The sequence below is a fragment of the Panthera pardus genome, unplaced genomic scaffold (assembly GCF_024362965.1).
Source record: "Panthera pardus isolate Hobbes unplaced genomic scaffold, ASM2436296v1 HiC_scaffold_11, whole genome shotgun sequence".
Classification (NCBI taxonomy): domain Eukaryota; kingdom Metazoa; phylum Chordata; class Mammalia; order Carnivora; family Felidae; genus Panthera; species Panthera pardus.
Window position 1 is genome coordinate 15,249,395 of NW_026526666.1, and position 16,453 is coordinate 15,265,847.

The window sequence follows — 16,453 nt, forward strand, 5'->3', positions numbered from 1 at the left end:
AAAAGGTGGACTTCTCAGTTCATTCTCTATCCCTAACTTGTCAGTATTTGCTGTTGCCTTCAGGATTCAGTCAACAATCCTTAGCATGATATTTAAAGCCCTCAATGATTTGGGCTGAAACTACTTTGCTGAACTCATCCAGCTAATACCTGCCCACATACTTTACTTTGCAGGTGTCCTGCTGTGTCGTAAGGTCTCTAATTTGCTGTACATTTTTATAGTTCTGCCTCTGATCATAATAATGTCAGAGCCTAGAATGTCTTCCCATTACTTCCTATCATATTCCTTCAAGGTCCAACTAAAATAATTCTTTCCATAATCTCCCATTATTACTTTCTCTTTGTAATTTCATAGCACATTGCTTGGACAGCTGTGTGTGTGTGTGTGTGTGTGTGTGTGTGTGTGGTGAAATATATATGACATTTACCATTTTAAATTGTATAGTTTTTAACATTAAATATATTCATGTTGTTGGGCAGCCAGCCATCACCACTGTCCATCTCCACAACTCTCTTCATCTTGTAAAACTGAAGTTCTGTACTCATTAGACACTAACTCTCCATTCTCCCCTCCTCCCAGCCCCTGGCGACCACCATTTTACTTTTTGTCTTTGTGAATTTGACTACTCTAGGTACCTCATATAAATGGAATCATGTGATATTTGTCCTTTTGTGACTGGTGCATTTTACTTAGCATAATGTCTTCAGTGTTCAACCTTGTAGCTTGTATCAGAATTTCTTTTTAAAAGAATTTCCTTTTTAAGGCTTTAAAGTGTAACATTAGTTGTATATACCTCACATTTTGATTATCCATTCATCTCTGTGGACACTTTGGTTTCTTACCCCTTTTGGCTGTTGTGAATAGTACTGCTATGAACATGGGTGTGGAAATACACGCTCCAGTCCCTGCTTTCACTTTTTTTTGGTTATATACCCAGAAGTGGAACATGCCAATCCACACCAACACTTGTTCTTTTCTTTTCTTCTTTTGAAAATAATATCCATCCAAATGTGTATGAAGTTGTGTCTTATGGTTTTGATTTTGTATTTCCCTAATGATTAGGGATACTGAATATCTTTTCATATACTTATTGGCCGTTTGTATATCTCTCTGCAGAAAGATGTACAAAGTTCTTTGCCTATTCAAGTTCTTTGCCTCTTTTTGGATAAGGGTTGCTTGTTGAGTTATAGGAGTTCTCTATATATTCTGGATGTCAATTCTTATCACACATTTTGTTTGCAAATATTCTCTACCATCTGGAGGCTGCCTTTTCACTCTGTTGATACTGTCCTTTGCACAAAATTTTTAATTTTAAAGAATTTTAACTTACTGGGTTTTCTTTCGTTGCTTTTGGTGGTATATCTAAGAAATCATTGCTAAATCCAATGTCATAAAAATTTTCCCCTATGTTTTTGTCTAAGAGTTTTATATTTTTAACCCTTGGATCAATTTGGTATATTGTACAAGGTAAGGGTCCAACTTCATTCTTTTGCCTATGCATATCCAGTTTCCCAGAATCATTTGTTGAAAAGGCTCTCCTATCCCCATTGAATGGTCTTGGTACTGTTGTCAAAAATCATTTGAATATATATATATATATATATATATATATATATATATATATACACACACACACACATATACATGAGGGCCTATTTCCAAGTGTTCTATTCCATTGGTCTAGAAGTCTGTCTTTATGCATGTGCCACAGTGTTTTGGTTACCAGAGTTTTGTAATAAGTTTTGAAATCAGGAAGACTAAGACCCTGACCTTGTTCTTTTTCAAGACTGGTTCCCCTATTAAGGGTCCCTTGTGATTCCATATGAATTTTAGGATGGAGTTTTCTATTTCTGCAAAACACATCTTGGGAGTTTGCTAGGGAACATCTATTTTTATACTTTCTTGCAGCAAGTAATTAATTACCTATCTGCTTCCTTTATTGGAATGTAATCTCCTTGATGTTAGTGATAATTTTCAGTCAATTCTTTTTCCCTCAGCACCTTATACAGTAGGTGTTCATAAATACTTAACGTTTTTATTGTTTGCCTCTGGGGAAATGGTTCATTGTTTTTAATCATTAAGTCATACTTTTCATTCTTGAGATCTTAGCTAAAGGAAGCCATCCTTGACTCCCTTGACCGTATTAAACCCCTGGCAATGCATTTTTCCTGTACTCTTTCTTCATGGCAACTGCACATTTATAATTATATACTTCTGTGAATATTTTTTCCCCCACTGGGCACGGGGAACATTTTGCCCTGTATCTTCTACAGTGTCTGGCACACAGTGGGTGCTTAATAAGTATTAGTTGGTATATCTTTGTTGTGATTTGGATTCTGCCAGTTAATTCTTGCTTTTGGTAGCTAACTTTCCTCTTAAGACTATACATAAAATTAATTAATGTTTTCAGTGTACCTTCTAGGATGTCCAAGGGCAGACTGTTTGGAAAGCGTATCATATAGACCTGAACTTTTTGCAGTAAGCATGCTAAAAATGCAAAATGATAAAACTTATAGTGTAATAAGGTAGCTGTCCCTAGCAAATATTTCTTTGTTTTTATATGTTTACAAAAAAGAAAAAAAAACCTGAGACATGTAAATTTTATGTTTTAGAACCAACCGGTTTTGCTTTTTGGACGACCTCAGGGAGATGGTGAAATTCGCATAACCACTCTAGACAAGCATACGAAGCAAGAAAGGTGAGAAAAGAGGAGCAATAGTTATTTTCAAAATAAGTGGTTAGTATCAGAAGATTGAGAAAACAGTTCTTTCAGGACAAGGGAGGGAAAAAGGAGAAGAAAAACAAGGGGACAGACCAACCTATGGTTTTCTACAATTTTCTCATAGATATGTTTCTCGGTTCTGGTATCTGTTGATTTGTCTAAGTTATTAAGAGGGATATGACAAATAGAGAATGTCAGCCGGGGCTCAAGGGACACAGTAAGATGAGAGTAGAGATAAAGCAATTGATAACTACTGTAAAAATACAATTGCTTGACTTCTCTTTTTGGTATACACTTTAACTTAAAAATATAAAATGTCCTAATAAGGAAGTCTAAGGGAGGACCAATTAATATATGTGAATATTCTTGAGGGAAATTCAGGTTAGTGAGCTTGGCCTGGTATTCCAAATTATATACGTATGATTATTAAACTGATTGATTTGGTTGAAAAGGCCATTTTCTGGAATCTTTGCAATGAGAAAGTCAGCCAGCAGGGGGCAGTGTCAGCTCTCGCTTCCAACTTGATACCCAGGCTCTACAGGTAGTTCCCAGGAGACATAGATACTTTTTAGCCTCTCCAGGAAGATTAGTCTTTGCAGGTGATGCAAGTATTAGAGCTACATGAATGTATCATTGTCATTATTATTTTTAAAATCTATGCATATTAATTACTGACAGTTTTTGAAAAGATGCAAGTACTGGTATTGGAAATAGGAATTACAAAGTTTGTTGTTCTCCCCCAATTACATTATCTTTGAAAAGAAAGCGAAATATCAACACATAAATTTAATCATAATTTTTTTAGTTTTCATTTTGCTCATACACTGCTCAATTTGTGGTTTAGGTGGTCCATAAAATCATGAGGAGCAACCTAGAGGGTAAAAGAGCAGATTCCACAATTAGATCTGGGTATGAATCTTGCTCTGCACCTCACAAGCAGTGTGACCTTGAGCAAATCAATTAACTTCGCTAAGCCTCAGTTTCCTCCCTCATACAATGAGGATGAAAATAATACTTCAGTAGATGGTCCTGGGGATTTATTTTAAGTGAGTCATCTTTGTCAAAGGGATGGACACTTGTCAGTACTTTTCTGGCTGATTCCTAGGAACATCATAAGTTAACTGCTATTGCTGTCATTAGTATTCTGTAAATGTTAAGCTTTTAAATGAAAAAAAAATAATTGCTCATTATTATGAGCAATGCTTTGTGGCTAATCTCAGTTGTTCTTTACAGCAGCTCTGTAGCGTGCCTTTTCTTACTATAATTTTGTATATGTTTTAAATGGGGAAACTGAGGTAGACTAAGGCCCTACATTCAGTAAAGGGTAGTGCCGGGGCAGACACAGTTCATTCTTTTCAATGTGCAACACTGCCTTTGTCATTAACTCAAAGGAAAAATTTGGGGCTGGTTTAATTACATTTTATCAGGGAAAAATTAACATACGTGCTTCCAAACCATTTGAAATCTCTCCCTCTCTCTCTCAGGCATATCTTCCTGTTTGATTTGGCAGTGATTGTATGTAAAAGGAAAGGCGATAACTATGAAATGAAGGAAATAATAGATCTTCAGCAGTACAAAATAGCCAACAATCCTACAACTGATAAAGAAAATAAAAAGGTGAAGTTTTGAAAATTAATTACTGTAATTTACTCATAACTTTGAATATTCCAGGAAAGCATGCTAATACATTACTATGAGAGGGCATATCAATCCAGGTGTTTTTTTCTTTCTAGAGATTTATTAGGAGTAAGCCTCTGTGAAAAATAATTAGACAGTCCCACAACTGATAATGATCATCTCTAATGCCTTGATGGTCAAGTAAAATGTGTTGGTTGTAGAAACTGATGGATGTAAAGTTAACTACAAAAATGTGGTTCTTTATAATTCGTATGCTGATATGTTATGAGAAGTTTGTGGATGATTATGGTGGTGTTTTAGTGAATTTGGAAGCATGATGTTATTACTGAATGATACATATTAACTTGCAGAATATTAATTTTTAACAGTGGTCTTACGGCTTCTACCTCATCCATACCCAAGGACAAAATGGGTTAGAATTTTATTGCAAAACAAAAGATTTAAAGAAAAAATGGCTGGAACAGTTTGAAATGGCTTTGTGAGTATTTCTACTTTTAAAAGTGCTTTTTCTACTACTTAAATCTCTTACGAATAATGAACTGTCAGTAAATGTACTCTAATCCTTGTAGCGAGTGTATGGAGACTGTGGAAACCCTTTGAGCATGAGTGCTACTCAGCTGTCTACTTGATAACTTGGGTCTCCTAGGAAAGAGGTTTTGGTGAATTTCGTCAAGAAAAAGACAGAGGGAGCTCTAACCTTCTATCTGACTTCCTTCTCATGGGCATATTTTAATTTTTTAGGTTTCAGCAGTCCATGAAAATATTAACTATTCTAATGATAAACTTTTGATTACCATCTTTTATATAGATCTTTATTTAAATAGAGATAGCTCACAAACATACACATATCTTATTTTTAATAGAAAGATTCATTTCTTCCTCTCACTTGTGTTTGACTCATTTATTGTTTGAGTCCTAGATAAATCGCTTGATGTATTCAATGAATGTTTTAAGGGCTTGATTTCTTTCAGTGTTATTTTCTTTTATTAAAATGGAAGCTGAAGAAAGAGGTGGGAAATAAGTCCGACCTGTTTCAAAAGGAAGAGCATGAAGAGATATAATTACACAAGAACATGCCATCATAGGGGTTTCTTTTTGTTTTGATGTTCATGGATTAAAAGGTACATAGCGACCCTTGTTATGGAAACATATAGGTCACCCTGAAATTGAAACTGTTAACAAAAGGTGAAATTCTGGAGGAAAAAAAAAACCCTTTAGTGATTTGCTTCATTTGTATTCTAGCACTGCTTACCATTTGTGGACAAATTCTATCAGGCTTTTGTTCTTTTGTTTTGTTTTAAGAAATGCTCATGTTAATGGAAAATGGAGGTAAGATTAGAGTGTCTTATTGTAGTTCTGAAGTGAGAAAAACAGATTTTTTAAAGATTATTTTATCTAACATTTTGAGAGTAATGATTGTGCTGCTAAATTATTTCTAAGCTCGTAGACAATTCTGGATTTAGCATTAATCACCCCCATGAACTGGCTACATAGTCTTAACTAAACTGATTAGTTTCTCAGAGCCTCGGTTTCCTCCTCTGTAAAATAAAGATAATAATATTTTGAATTCCAGATATGTGTCTGGCAGAGTGTTAGCCAAATAGTACCCCAGTAGTCATATGACACTGAACAATAAGTGATATCTATTGTCACTATTTTTAATATTGTTTTATATTTATAAGACCCTACTACACCCATGAGGACTTGTAAAATCAGAAGGCATTGTCCCAGTATATCATTATCATCCTTATAATGTATTATTAATTACAATAATGAAACAAGAAAAGTTAGTAGTTATGTGTGTCGATGCCATGACTATACTACAGGGACCCCTTTGGTTGTGGCATAAATGATGAAGTTAGTGGCCTCTTGCCAGTCTCTGGTGTGCAGTCGTCTGCATCATAAACCTAGTGTGTTGTTTCAGTGAGGTTTCAAGTGGTAGATTGTCTACCTGGGTTGGTGACAATGGGCAAAAGTAGAGCTGATCTCAAGCCTTTGCTTTTGTGGGAATGATGCTAGGGCTACTATTTTCTTATGGGTTCTCTTTGGCTGTATAATCTTTAGAGGAGTAAAGAAATTTCTGCGGAGGAGGGAAGTTAAATTTCTTGTCCAGAGCAGACAGTCTCCTTGGACTATATATGACAGGCATATCAGTTAACATTTTGTTCAGTTTCCATTAATCAGCTTCACACTGGATAAAAGAGGTTTGGAAAGAAAGATGTTTTTATCTCTTTTGTGTAAAAAATCTGGGTAGGTAGTGAGAGGGGGTCTGGTGACTCCCTGGGGTATCATCAGGGACCTGGCCCAGGTCTTCCTGCTCTCCATTATCAGCATTTGGCTTCTATGCTCAAGGTTGGTCACTTTGTTGTCCAAGGCAGCTGCTGGTGCTCCACCTATAAAATAGACAGTCTAGGCAAGAGAAGGTAACCTCTCACTTTTAAGGATCCTTTGCAGATATGCCACAAACTTCTTTTGCTAACAGTGACCAGAACTTAGTAATGTGGCCACATCTGTCAAAGGAGCCTAGGAAATAGAATCTGTATTCCAGGGGAACCTGGGTGGCTCAGTCATTTAAGCATCCAACTCTTCAGTTCAGCTCAGGTCATGATCTCGCAGTTTGTGAGTTTGAGCCCTGCACCAGGCTCTTCACTGACAGTGTGGAGCCTACTTGAGATTTTCTCACTTTCTCTATCTCTCTGCCCCTCGCCTGCATGTATGCTCTCTCTCTATCCAAATAAATAAACTTAAAAAATTTTATATTTTATTTATTTTTGATAGAGACAGAGCACAAGTGGGGGAGGGGAGAGAGCGAAGGAGACACAGAATCCGAAGTAGGCTCCAGGCTTTGAGCTGTCAGCACAGAGCCCGACACGGGGCTCGAACTCACAAACTGCGAGATCACGACCTGAGCTAAAGTCGGACGCTCAACAGACTGAGCCACCTAGGCGCCCCCAAATAAATAAACTTTCAAAAAAAGAATCTTTATTCCAGGCGAGACTGTCCCTGGCTAGGGATTCCAGGTTCTCATATGGAAGACGGGGAGAAATTTGTAGTTGTAGATAAATATCAATCACTGCATTATAGGTATATACTTATAGGGGTAGGTATGGATGGATTTAAATTGTTCCACCACAATAAATATGGCTGTACCACACACAGGGAAACTGGGATTATTTTTTTTTATGTTTATTTATTTTGAGAGAGAGTGCACAGGTGCATGTGGGTGTGAGTGGGGCAGGGGCAGAGAGAGAGAGAGAGAGAGAGAGAGAGAGAGAGAGAGAGAGAGAGAATCCTAAGCAGGCTCTGCACTGTCAATGCACAGCCCAAGGAGGAGCTCCATCTCACAGATCGTGAGATCATGACCTGAGCCAAAACCAAGAGTCAGATGCTCAACCCACTGAGCCACCAAAGTGCCCCCTGGGAGTCTTAATCTTTGCTCATTTTCCAGGCACTTCTACAGTATAATTAAACATCCAAGTGGCTGTTTATATTTCAGAATTCCATTGACTGCCCATGCAGATGGTGAGAGGGTGGAAGTACCTTTTTTGAGAATTGCTCAAAGTCGAAGTTGAGGGCTTCTATAAGGAGTGATTGTGCCAATTACAGCAAAGTAAAATTAGTCAGGATTTTACTAAAGCATCAGAATATTTCATTATTTCCTCCTCGCCTTATGCAGGAAAGCCCTGCTTCCAGCTTTGTAAGACAGCTCCTGCTTGTCTTGTGCTCAGGACAATAGAATAATCTAGGTAAGTCCTGAAGCTTAAGATGCTACCTATGGTTCAAATTTTGCTATTTTACCCATTATCTAAAGTTCTAGTCCCTTAATCTATAAGCTATGGAGAACAAAGGAAACTAAGAAATCTGGCAGCATTCACGACAGCCCATGAAAAACACTAAGCCTTGGATACCTCCACAAGCCATCTTCTGCGAGTCTCTTTAGCATTAACATGGGACACGTAGGTCCTCCTAGAGCATTCTGGAGTGCTGCTTTAAGGAGCTCAGAGAAGGAAAGGGAGGCATTGGTAGGAGGGTGGTGGGAAATCAAGGGATGTGATATTTTAAGACTGATGAAATGCTTGCCAGTTCTATTTACAGAAGATGGCAATTCTGCTGTTTATAGGATAATTGGATCATTTTTATTTTAAAAAATTGCAAATCACCTTTAAGATGTTTAAAATACTGTTTTTAATTTAGAACATTATAAAAGACCGTAGAAAAGTTTGAATACCAATAAACAGTAAGTATCCAGTAAACGCAAATCATCTCCCAAGAGGTGACCTGAATCTTAGCCTGTGTCTTTCCCAAGCACATCCCTGTCCCTGCTCAGTAGCTGTGTTCTCTGACCTTTGGCCATAACCACTTCCAGCAGTGAACCACATCAGAACTTGGCAAACCTCTGTAAGAAAGACTGAACAAAGAGAAAAGCAGCAGTGATCCACTTGGATGGGACAGGGAGAAGAATGTTTTTTTCTTTTCTTCCTGTGAGGAGAAGTGGTAGCAGGACTGACTTCTCTTGAGGTTGTTGGAGCAGTTACTGAACCAAATGATGTTGGAAGCCATATTTCTGGGGGACTATGCTCTGAAAAACATATTTAAATCTTTAGGAGGCTGATACATATACATTGCTTATTCTTACTTATTTCTAAAAGGACTTTCATCATTGTCTCTGACAATTCCATTTTAGTTTTCTTGGAAATAAGATGGCAAATACTTTTATTAGCTTAAGCTAGTTTTCATAATTATACAGGAAAATACGGATGTGTCTATAGCAGTTTTCAAAATACTGTCAGGAAGCTTATGGATATGTTTTCTCTGAATCCCTTATACCCAATGTGTTTTTAAGAATTTCTCCTATTAGATTTAAATTGATAAACGTTGTCATACCCACTTTATAGTTCAGGAAACTAGCAATCATAGGAGTATTTGACCAAATTTGTACAACTTCAATGTCAAATCATTTATAATAGAGTTCAGGATCTCAGTTCATAGCATGTCTTTATCCATGAAGGTGCTAAAAATAAGCAACTGGACTCAAATCCTTTTATCTAAAACTAGGTTTCCTTTTTTCTATTCCCTCTCTCTCAACCCCCCCGCTGATCTAGAAGATCAGGCAGTTTCCTTAAATGTTCCAGAAATAAGTCAAAGTTGGGCAAAATATGAAATAAATAAATTGAATAATAGAATACAAAGGCTTTTTAAAGAAAGAGAAAGAGGAAAAAAAAATAGGTGGAAAAAAACATTGCAGATGGTAGAAAGTGGTAGATTCTTAAACAGCCTCTGAGTGTTCACTGAAGGGAACTGAAAGGTTCTCTTGCTTGGAATTTCTTTGGACTGACCCAATTCTTGAAATTCTAACAATTCATATTTAATCCTTTGAGTAAAGAAAGTTCTCTAAAAGATACATATACCATCATTCCCACTAAGATTTCTTCACTGTGTCCCATATGTACAATGCTACATGGTTTTCACAAGAGGAAGAATAACAGAGAGGTATTAACGTGTGCTCAAAGATTAGCCCAGGATATTTATCTCTTAAATGCTCAGACTCTGGTTGTGGGGAGAAGAGTAGGAGAAAGGGATAAGGAAATTACAGAGCCAGAAAGAGGCTCTGTGGCCAGGCTGCCTTGTCATGTTAGTCATCTGGAAGGGCAGCCACCTGAGCTTTGTTTCCTAGGATGGACCCCTGAAAAAGAGTGCTCTCCAACTAGGGTGGGTCAGGGGCCAAGAATCAAGCCACTAAACTGCACAAAAACGCATTTGATCTGAGCTACAGTGTTTCTTTCTAATTTATTCTCCCATTTACTTCCAGAATGAATTTGAGGTCACTCACCATAAAAAGCACACATGCCACAGAATTAAAAGGAAAAATTTAAATAATCAGAGGTCAAACAGAACAATGTTTCAAAACATTTTCCTCAAAGTTAGGATCTACTAGACAATATTTTCTTGAAATTTACCTTCTGTAGTTTGTATTATTAAAAGCAATGAGTATGTTTTTTACATTTTAAATATGAAATCCTATCTTATCAAACATAACTTCAAAAACATAAAATTTGTTTTAATCTAAAGATGTTGCTCAGATGTTTTGAATACCAGAGAGATAATTACTGGAGGAAATTACATTCATTCTACAAGTACTTAGCACTTGCCTTGTTGACAGATATTATTGGAAGCCCTGGGCATATAACAATGAGGGAGCTATTGCAATTGAATTTAAATAGTGTAATTTATAAATGTGACAATTTTTAGTAAATATATAAGGAATTGAATGTAAAGACTGAACTCTTGATGTTTCTGCTAAATAATACCTTTCTTCCAATCCCATTTACTCAAGTATAACTAGAGGAAGCCTAGGAATTGCCCTTCTCCCTCCATATGTGTTCAACATCTCACCAACCTCTACAGATTGAATCTGACCACTTGTAATCTTCATGTTCACCTCCCTGGTCTAAGCCTTTCATATCTCTAATTAGCTTCTGCATTCCTTGCTCTCTCCTTACTAGTCTACTCTTCAGGGTGGTCCAGTTGTGTCTTGCCCTACTTAAAACCCTTCGTTGGCTATGTATAGCACTTGTTATAATCTCAACATTCTTGCCAGGATCTGAAGGCCCTCCATGATTTTATCCTGCCTGTCTTCCAGCCACATCTCTTATCAGTTTCACTTGTGTTCCTTTTGCTGTAGTTAGATAGGGTGGATTTCAGTTCCTGGAGAATGCACAGGCCTCAGGCAACCACCCTTGAGGCTTTCCTACCTAGGATGGTCTTTCCTCTTGGTCTTTGGTTAGCTGGTTTTTTATTCTACAGATCTTAGCTTTAAATGTGACTTTGTGAAAGAGATCCCTTCTGACCACAATGCTAAATTAGTAACCTTACCTTTCCAGTATTCTCTCACAATTGTAATTATATGGCCCTACAGAAATTATCCAAGGGTAGTATTTATAGCTTTCACTCTGCTCCTCCGCACCCTGTTTGTTGAAGGGAATCTGCTATTTGCCTGCCCAATTTTGCCTGTCTTTTCTCTTCCTAAAGATTAGGGATTTCTTTCCTGCTTACTAAGAGAGAAGGTAAATTGAACTGCTTGGCTAATGCTGGGAGAAAGGAAAAAAGAAAGCTTCATGGTTCCAGCAATGGAAAGAAAATTTGGGGTTTTGGTGTGAATGAGGCTCTAGAATAGCTATGGAGTTTGAGGAATTTGGAAAGGGAAAAGCACCTTTTGAAATATATACCTGTGGATTCAAATTATATTCCCTTTTATAAAGTTCTTTGAAATGTTAAGTAAAGAATGCAATTGCATTTTGGTTATTTTGGTTTCTGTGTGTGTACCTTTAAGGCACCAAGTCCTGGGCCCTTGGATTGTTGAGATCACCTTTAGACCTAGCTGCCCATTTCCTGGCTATTTACCCCTGGGTAAAAACACCAAGAAGGCAGGCGTCTTGTCAGTGTTGTTCACATGCATGAGGGGTCCTATCACATCTTGTAGCACATAGTGGATAATCATATTTTTACTATAAACTTGAAATTTCAAGTTTTCTGATAAGGGTAATTAAAAAAACCCCACAAAGACTTGATGAGTTAAGGAATTCATATTGTCTGACAAAATATCACAACAGCCCTTGAGGGAAAGAAACTTTCTGGTATGATAAGAAGGTTTTATAATGTGGATTCTTAGGAGATACTGAAAAACATGTTTTCCACTAGCAGCATTAGATTTTTTGAAGTACTAGAAGTTGATGTCACATATAATAATTTTTTCTTAAATTAGTATTAAAAAATGAGATTGCAATTTCCTGAAGGCAGTTTTGTAGCCACCTAACCTGATGCTTCCAGGTTATGTTTCTTTTTGTCCTTCCATATATCTTTCTTTTCGGCAGACTGACTCAATTTTTGGATAAAACTTAACCAACTGAGATGGGTAATTTTCACACTACCTAGACTCTTTCACATAATGCTGACCTAACTTATACTTAACGCTGAAAAGTACAGAACAGTATGTAATGTTCTATGCCACCTATGCCACCTGGGCCTCCTTGCCTCTGGGAGATGGTGGGCAGAACATGGCCCAAACTCCAGTTCTAGGGTCTGAGGTGCTCAAAGCCCACCTACTTCCTCACATTTCTCTCTGTACAAACTTCTGACCCAGAAGAAATGCAGTCATGGCCTAGATTTTGTGATACTCACGGGTGTCATGAAGAAGGCTTATTTCATGCACCTCTTCCCTCTGCCATTTTACTGGTCTTGTTGACATCTTCAGTATGACCTTCCTCACCATATACTGCTCCCTGTAGTGGACTGGTATCCTGAGCTCACTGTTCTGCAATGAGACCTGACTAGTCATGCCAGAGAGAGTGCACCTCCCCTAGCCATCCTGGGATTTCGAGGAATAAAGCCGTGTTATATCACATCAATTCAAGATTAAGAAATCTGGGCGTCTCAAGCGACGGTGGCCTTTGCTATTGGTTGGTTGAGTGACCCATATTTATAATATAATAGTAAATTTGCGACAGCAAATTTGACATTCTGTTATGCATATTTAAAAGACCGACTTTGTTGATGCTTTTGCCTAGAGGGAGATTCTTCCATCTACATGAAGCTAGGTCAAAGACTTCTACAGCAAGCCCAAGTTACTGCTGCTACTCCTGCTGCTACTACTGGTACCACGAGTTTGGTAGTACTGTTACTTCTTCCTCCTTTTCTTTTCTCCTCTCGCTCCTTTTCTCCATTTTCTTCATCAGGAGGTCTGTTTGGATCTTCTCAGATATATAAATAGGTACCTTTGAGACTACAAATTTCATCTCTTAGAACAGGGACCAACCCACTTTTTTTCGTAAGGGGCCAGAAAGTAAATACGGTAGACTTTGTGGACCATATGGTCTCTGTCACAATTACTCTATTCTATTATTGCAGTAGTAGCACAGCCATGGATGATACATAAATGAACATGTGTGGTGTGTTCCAATAAAGCAGGTGGTGGGCCATATTTGGCTCATGAGCTGCAGTTAGTGACCCCTGTGTTACAGCCCAAAGATGATGATTAGGCCTAGGGAATGTAGTGAGTCTGTGTTACCACTAAATGATCTCAGCTGTAATGGAACCACCCTGTGGCCTTTGGTAGTAGTGTTATTTTATTTTATTTTATTTTTAAAATTTTTAGTAGCACTAATTCCTGTTTAGGCCATCATGATGATTTAGCTACATTTAGCTTTGTTCTCTTGGAGCATTTTCTTTCCAGCAGTATTGCCATTTGTGCTTGTTATTTATTCTGAAATTTCCTCCTTGGAGAGCACACTAAGAAAACCAGAAGGGGCAAAGGAAGACTAGGGTGGTGTCAAGAGTTGGCCCAAGGGTGAGCCTTCTTGGATGAGCCAAATATGGGAGTGACATTTTGGCTTTGTTGGCACTTCTTTGGCATTTTCTGGGTGTCCAAAGCCCGTGTCAGGGTCTACTTGAAACTGGTATCCTTACAGACATACTACAAAAATAGCAGTCTGCAGAGCATCTCTGTGTTATCTATCCACATACATTTTTGGTGTTTTGGAGAAATTATTTTCTCTAAAAACAGCCTTTTCTTCTTAAAAGGCTTTCATTGTAAGTCTTTAATATGAAGAATTTGTTTATGGATATGAGATCCATGCTGACTTGATCCATCACCCCTGGGCTGTACTGAGTCTTATGGTACTGACCTATTCACATTAATCTCCCAAGTTGAAGCCAGCTCAACTCTCCCTGAATCTGTTGTATTATCTATAACCTTTCAAAATTGGCAGTTAAGTCAGTGTAGGGAACTAAACCGCAGTTTCCTGGCAGCAATAAAAGGAAGTAGGACACAGGACAGTGCTCAGAAAAACCACAGCTGTCATTAAATGGAGTCTTTCAGTAGCCTGTTTGATCCAGAGACATGTAAAAGCATTTCACGCATGACAAAGCATTAGTAAATATTAAACAGTATTCTCGTTCTGTTATTGCCTAGTGGGGATCAACCTCTCTCCTCCTCCCCTGGTTATATTTAATACTTGCTCGACATTTTTCTGGCATCCCTGACCATGCTTATAAAGAAGGAGAAATCATAGGCATGAAGAAGTGATAGATACCAAAATTTCCACCAACCAATAAGCATTACTCTGTTAAAACTAAATGCAAGTAACATTGTAAAGGCTGAATTAATGTTGGTTTCCCTGAACTTCTGTTGCAGACCCTTTGATCTATTGTGTTTTTCTTTTGTCCTTCTCCTTATATGAATAATAGTGCAACCAGGAGTGTTGAACCTGGCAGTGGTCGTTACTATGCTGACTCCAGCTTGTCTGGGTAATGTAGAGAATAACGCAAAAAATAAGTTTATTTTGGAACTGTTTATTGTATCGAGTCAAGTATATACATGGTTTCCTCTAAGAAAATGACATAATTAGTGAATTCTATAATAGTGAGCAAGCTTTAATTTATAAATTTAAACCTACTAGTTAATGTCATATGTACTACTTTTAGGGTATTTTTTTTGATAAATTATTAAATCATAGGAATTATTACTTTGGGCTCTACAGTACAAAATAAACAGTGATAGAAGGTTGGCTATCCTTACAATGGAAGCAATAGAAGAAACTTTGTTTTTCCTCTTCACAAGACAGTAAGCAATAGCAGTGTAGTTGGAGAAATAAGAAAGTCCTGCTTGAGGGGCATCTATGTGGCTCAGTTGGTTAAGCGCCTGACTCCTGATTTCAGCTCAGGTCATGATCTCAGGGTTCCTGAGATCCAGCCGTGCGTCAGGCTCCCTGCTGACAGTGTGGAGCCTGCTTGGGATTCTCCTTCTCCCTCTCTCTCTGTCCCTCCCCCCTCCCCCAATAAATAAACTTTAAAAAATAAAAATAAATAAAAATTGAGCTCCTCTAGCCTATCTCCCTTGGCTTATTGCCACACATTATTTGATGTGAGGAGAATTGAATTGGAAATTTCAGCAGAGAAAAATCCAGTGCAGGTGATGCGACCAGGAAAATTTTGAGAGTTACTGACTTTCTGGGAATCTAAGAAAGGCATTGGCAACTGAAGTTTTTGCTCTTCATTTAGAAAAAGTCATTACAGGTTGAGTGTATGTATTTTACTTTAAATAATTAGGAAAAAATGCCATATATCACTGATATGTAATTTAGAAAAATTAATTTGTTCTAGGTGATTTTTCTCTCATATACTCTGAATACCTGCTCATAATTATCAAGATCCTCAGAAACCATACTGTTTGATGGACACTTTGAGAAGAGTTTGGTGTTCCTCTATTCCAACCATTTAGTGTTCAACCCTTTCCTACAATTTCTTTCCAAGTGTAGTCTGTGCTTACATGCCTCTTGTGATGAGCTCACCACTTCTGGACTCATTTGCTCGTTGCTTACCTTTGACTGTAGAAATCACTTCCTTACAACGAGTTGAAACCTGTTTGAGAATAATTTCGTAATGTCATTTGTTGGACCCAAATAGAATGTGTGTCTTTCCTCTATGTGGTGACCCTTCAGGCATTTGAAGGTAGCTATTCCTCCAGCTTCAAGGTTTAAACATTCTTTACCTTAAGTGAAAAGAAACTTAATTTCGAAAGATGCTTTCATTAACTAGTTTAGGTGAATGCTAACCTGGATTAATATAAAGGTATAAAGTTATGCGTAAGTTAATGCTGAATTTCAGTCCAATATTATGGGCAGGGTGCAATGCCAACTGCTAACATCCCCACAGAAGAACTAAATGAGACAGTTTTATCTCCAAGTTATTGAGAAATCAATTTGGGGACTTCTGATTGAATTATGCATAGTATGTTTTTCTGATTCTAAGAATTATAAGGAAGATTTCAGATTTTAATTCCTTCATGTCAGAGTATTTAGAGTCTGGTAGCATATAGGGATAATTCCTTACTCTTATACTGCTTTATAGTTTCCATAATACCTTGATGATTAAGGAATGCTGTGAGATAGCCAGAAGGTATTATCTTTAAAAAATAAAGAAAAATAGAGATTAAATGTTTTGTGTGTGCTTTTTTAGTTAACAAGTGGCAGAGACTGATCTTGAATCTCAATTCAGAGCTTTTTCCCTCACCCCATGCTGTCTCATTTATAACAAGAA

The 16,453-nt window shown here is 37.5% G+C and overlaps 1 protein-coding gene across 1 annotated transcript in view; it reads left to right on the top strand.

Annotated features, from left to right (window-relative positions):
• Positions 1–16,453, top strand: part of VAV3 (vav guanine nucleotide exchange factor 3) — a 358,407-nt gene that overhangs the window by 194,612 nt on the left and 147,342 nt on the right. Inside the window, exons 13-15 of the mRNA XM_053891674.1 lie at positions 2,613–2,698; positions 4,207–4,339; positions 4,729–4,838. Coding sequence (XP_053747649.1) covers positions 2,613–2,698; positions 4,207–4,339; positions 4,729–4,838 — 329 coding nt within the window. The remainder of the gene's footprint in view (positions 1–2,612; positions 2,699–4,206; positions 4,340–4,728; positions 4,839–16,453) is intronic.